Source organism: Volvox carteri (genome assembly GCF_000143455.1).
Source record: "Volvox carteri f. nagariensis unplaced genomic scaffold VOLCAscaffold_17, whole genome shotgun sequence".
Classification (NCBI taxonomy): Eukaryota; Viridiplantae; Chlorophyta; class Chlorophyceae; order Chlamydomonadales; family Volvocaceae; genus Volvox; species Volvox carteri.
This window is the reverse complement of record NW_003307560.1, coordinates 1106173-1110687: the sequence shown is the minus strand read 5'-3', so window position 1 is coordinate 1110687 and position 4515 is coordinate 1106173. Positions and strand designations below refer to the sequence as shown.

At 56.5% G+C, this 4515-nt stretch overlaps 1 protein-coding gene across 1 annotated transcript in view; it reads right to left on the bottom strand.

Moving 5' to 3' along the window:
• Positions 1-1609: 1609 nt before the first annotated feature.
• Positions 1610-4515, bottom strand: part of VOLCADRAFT_90564 (uncharacterized protein) — a gene marked incomplete at both ends in the record, with an annotated part of 6230 nt that continues 3324 nt past the window's right edge. Inside the window, 3 exons of the mRNA XM_002950037.1 lie at positions 1610-1731; positions 1810-2031; positions 3451-4034. Of these exons, the coding sequence (XP_002950083.1) occupies positions 1610-1731; positions 1810-2031; positions 3451-4034 (928 nt within the window). The remainder of the gene's footprint in view (positions 1732-1809; positions 2032-3450; positions 4035-4515) is intronic.

The window sequence follows — 4515 nt, the reverse complement described above, 5'->3', positions numbered from 1 at the left end:
TATAAAGTACAACCCGATACGCAGGACATGCCCGGCAGTGTTTTTTTTTTCGTTTGGGGCCTAATACCCTAGAGTAATAAACTGGGTGTTTCTTGCGGCTACAATTCCTTTTTGTATAGTCGCTGGGGGGGGCTGCGCCCCCCCCAGNACCCCCCCCAGACCCCCCCCTCAAAGGCTGTACGGTGTGCTGTAAACAACACTCGCAAAGCTCGTGGCTTTTTAGTGTGGCCTGCCTGGCATCCATCGTGATGTCCCGCTGCCGGCTGAGGGAGCAGGGACCGCACCGGACACGGTCGTGCACCTCGCCAGCCTCCATATCCGGCGCAACACACTCAGCCCATTCGAACAAAGCTGTCCAGTGCGCCTGGAAGCGACGCACTTCCTCATTCTCCCGCCAGCTCCCATCGCTTTGGCCTTTCGGCACACGCTGTGTTTGCTGGCGCCGCGCCTGCTTTTGAATCACCAGCGGTGCGTGCTGCGAAGCACCAGCCCTTGAAGGTGGCGGTGGTGCCGTGGCGACATCTTGGGGCGGTGGCCCTTCCTCGTCAGAATCAAGCTGCTCAGCTGAGTCGCTGATTGCTACAGTTGTGTGTTGCCGCTTCGCCGGGGGATCCTCAGCTTCGCTCAAATCGCTGGCTTCACTGACTTCAAGAGCGGCAACTACGGCATGCCTATCCTTGTCTTCTGTATTATCTAATTCTTCTTCTAAATGTTTGGGGCATTGCATCTGCGGACTTTCTGAGCCGTTTGCTTTGGTCAAGAATGAACGAATGCCCCGTTGACCTAGGTTGAATGCAACAGCGGGCCGTCTCATGGTGATATCATCAAATATTTTATACATAGATAGTGCATAAGCTCCAAATGTTCAGCTTTATATGTGCAGAAGGCGTTTGGGGCGACTTATGGCCGAAGTAATGAACCAGTACGGCCAACTGACCAATTATTCCATTTCTTCCAGGCTCAGACCCCCATTTATTCCCAAAAAAGTAATATATTACCAAAAAAATAAACACTGATGCCCGGTGAAACGTTTTGGATGCTGAGGAAAAGATGTTTAACATGTGCGCATGATTTTCTGAAGTCAAAGAGCCCGCCACCGTAAGGGCCGGATTAGTTGGGGCGAGCATCCGTATGATACGAAGGGCTCACTTACAACCTTTGTAACGCTCTCCGCCTAAGCGAGCCCCACGCACCACGCACGAACGAATTTAGGCCCTTTTCGGTGATATCCAAATTTTTTGGAAGCGCGATCGCGCCCCGTTTTATTGTAATAATTTTCCGTGTTCCTGAATCGAGTAATCGTGTTATCGCGAGTACCCGTTAGCATTATGTTTCCTCTCGTACCTGGCGGCTTACCGTGGGGCCAAGACCCACTTACTTCGTCTACTCATCGATTCGTTACCGTTACGCCTGTGCGTGACGATCTCATCGTCCCGCCGTTACACCTGCCGCTGGTACGTTTTGTCTGTTTTCGATGGACGTCCGTCAGCTTAGTGCGTCCTACGCCTCGGCTCTATGATCACCGCAGGTCTTTCCTGGTAATCCTCTCCCTGCCATGCCTCCGCTTGCTGCGGGCCCTATCCGTCTCCCGAGGTCGGCGCCGCCGCCTTTAGACCCTGTCGCGGCTCTGTATTACTCTGAGTTTACCGGGGACGTGTCGGTGCGGCCGCCGCTCACGGCCGCCTTGCTCTCGATCTACCAGGTGCACCAACGTCAGTGGGTCTCGGAGAGCTGGCGGCGGGTTCAAAGTGCTGCGCGAGAATTTCATGGCTGGTTGCAGCGCCAGTCTCTCGGGCTCACCTTGCTCACCTGCGATCCTATGTCCATTGTTTCGTATCTGGTGGAATGGTGGTTCCCCCGGCACCCTGGGCGTCTGCGGGCTGACCGGCGTCCCAGCGCCAGTGCTGTGAAAGGGGTTATCTCGAGCCTTGCGACTGCTTTTAAGCAGCTGGGCCGGGAAGGGGACTATGACGCCTCTCAAAGCCGCGGGAATCCTTGCGACAGCTCCTTGGTGCGAGGCTATGTCAAGGGCTACGGGCGGGACCTTAGTGACGCCGGTTATGTGGAGCGAGGCGCCATCCCTTTGACCGCGGAGAAGTTTCGTCGCCTGGCCTGCCATCTGTGGACTGCGTCCGGCGACGAAGAGCATTTGTTTGCTCGCAGTTTGGTGCTTCGGGACTTGTCTCTATTTGCTTTAATGTGGCATACGTATCAGCGCGGTCATGATGTCGGCAAGCTGGTGTTAAGTGATTTCAGGGATCCGGTGCATGGCCGTACCGAGTACCAGGGCTGGCCGTTACCCCTACCCGCGCCTGACGGGAGTGTCTCTCCCGACCCTGTACTCCGTATCGAAGAATTGAATACCAAGACGTACAAGGGTCAGCGTGCTCCTGCGACGATGTTGCGTCCGGATCGTGATCCTATCGTCTGCGCGCTGCGGGTTCTTGCAGTGTACATGAGCACGTGTACGAGGGCCGGTACCCCTATTACCCAATACCTCTTCCGTCCGGCGGAGCGCAGTGGCCGCGCATATCGGGAGGCGCCGATGACGACCGAGGCCCTGGAATATCGCCTCGTCGCTCATCTTACCGCTGCTGGGCTATACGGTGGAGAGACGGTGCACAGTTTTCGTCGGGGTGCTTTGCAGCATGCCCAGTCTCAGGGGGTCTCCGATGAGGATCTCATGCGTTCCGCGCACATCCGCTCTCTGGGTACTCTGCACCGCTATCTGGATCCTACTAGGCACCTCGCCCGCCTCCCGGCCGGCGGGACGGGGACGGGGCTGGTGGTTTTGGAGAGTGATGATGAGTGATAAGTCTGTGCATGTTTGGTCCTGTCTCACGAGGGTGGGGAGGGAGGGCGACCTCGACTTTTTCTAGTCTTTCTCGTCGTCTATTTTCTGTAATCCGTCTTAATAAAGCTTAGTTGGTACCTGTTGTCTGACTCTGCATTCTGTGCTGGAATGGCCAAAACTCGGACTGTCTCGTCCTGGTGTGATATCCGTGGTTGGCATAGGGCCCTCCGTACTTCTGTATTTGGCATTTCTGAAGTCAAAGAGCCCGCCACCGTAAGGGCCGGATTAGTTGGGGCGAGCATCCGTATGATACGAAGGGCTCACTTACAACCTTTGTAACGCTCTCCGCCTAAGCGAGCCCCACGCACCATGCACGGCGTCCCACCCTCCATNCCCCTGCCAACCTAAAACACCCCGGCCACCCGCGCTCCGCGCGCCCCCCTCTCTGCCTTGCCTTACTCCTGCTCCCACTGTAAACTCTCCCCATTTCGTATCTCCAACTCTCTCACTCCCGTCTCCGCGTCCCCCCGACCACCCCCGGGTGGTGCACCCGGGCACCCATTATAAGTCACCTAAGTTGGCCCCGCATCGCTCCTCTGACACGCGGTAGTCATCAATTGGGGAACTGTACACTTTCCCCCGAAAACTGGACTCACCCTGATAGGTTCCCGCTGCTGTTCGAAAGGCTGCTGCCAGTTGTTCTGCTATCTCTTCGATAAGGGGTGTCAGTCTACGTCGTAGCCTCGCCTCCTGTGATTCGTGTATCCATCGCAGAGATCCTGCCCTACCCGCCAGAAAAACTGTTCCAGCGTGTCCGTCAGACCGATCACCATAAGTTCTTTGCGCCGCCCCACAAAAGTTGACTGCCGTCCTCGGAGCCCAAAATCCTCCGATTCGTAATGCCACTATCGCTCCTGGGTCTGAGGCCGCGTTGGGCTCGAACGTGCCTCTGAGTGACATGGCCTTGTCTCCGTGTTTTGCAGCCAACGTCTTTCCCCAAGGCTCGCCAATCCACTTGTTGCCCGACCGGGCCCCTGGATTCGGACCGGATGTCCCTTTCCGCTTGTCTGCCGGCAGCGGATGACCCTTCGGCTCTAGCCTGGTGTATGTCCTCCGATTCCGCCCTCCTGGCCCTGGTCGTCCGCCCGGGTTGCATATCTTCGTCACTGCCACTCGCCGATTCCCTACTGCTCGGGGAAGCCGACTGCTCCGGTACTTCTCGGCCAATTTTTCTCTGCTCCTATGGCCGTGCCTTGCGTTTTAACAGGGTAACCTTCACTGGCCCCGGCAGTCTAGCGGCCCTCCCTGGTACTCCCGTAGCCTGCGCCTGGGCAGGCCTTGACGTTTTGTAGCGCCCTTCTCCCCTCACGGCATCCTTGCCTCTGGTTTCCTGATGGGCCAACCAATGACGTTTGTATTGGCCTTCGCCCCTCCTCATACAGAAAGATGCTAATGCATTCTTCAGCCGCCTAGCTGAAAAACATTCCCAGGCAAGGGCGTTTGATACGATTGTTTATTTCTGGCTTTTCCACACCTTACTCGGGCAACTACCCTTATGGTCTCCATCAGTGGGTCGGCCCTTTATGGGGTTTTATGGGGAACAGTAACGGCCTTCTAATAGCTGTGGCTCGTTCTGTACCCCGCTTCGTGTCTGGTACTCCTGGTCCCGTGTCTGAGACGTGTCTCTCCCCGTCTCCCTTCTACAAGTGCACCGCCTTCGT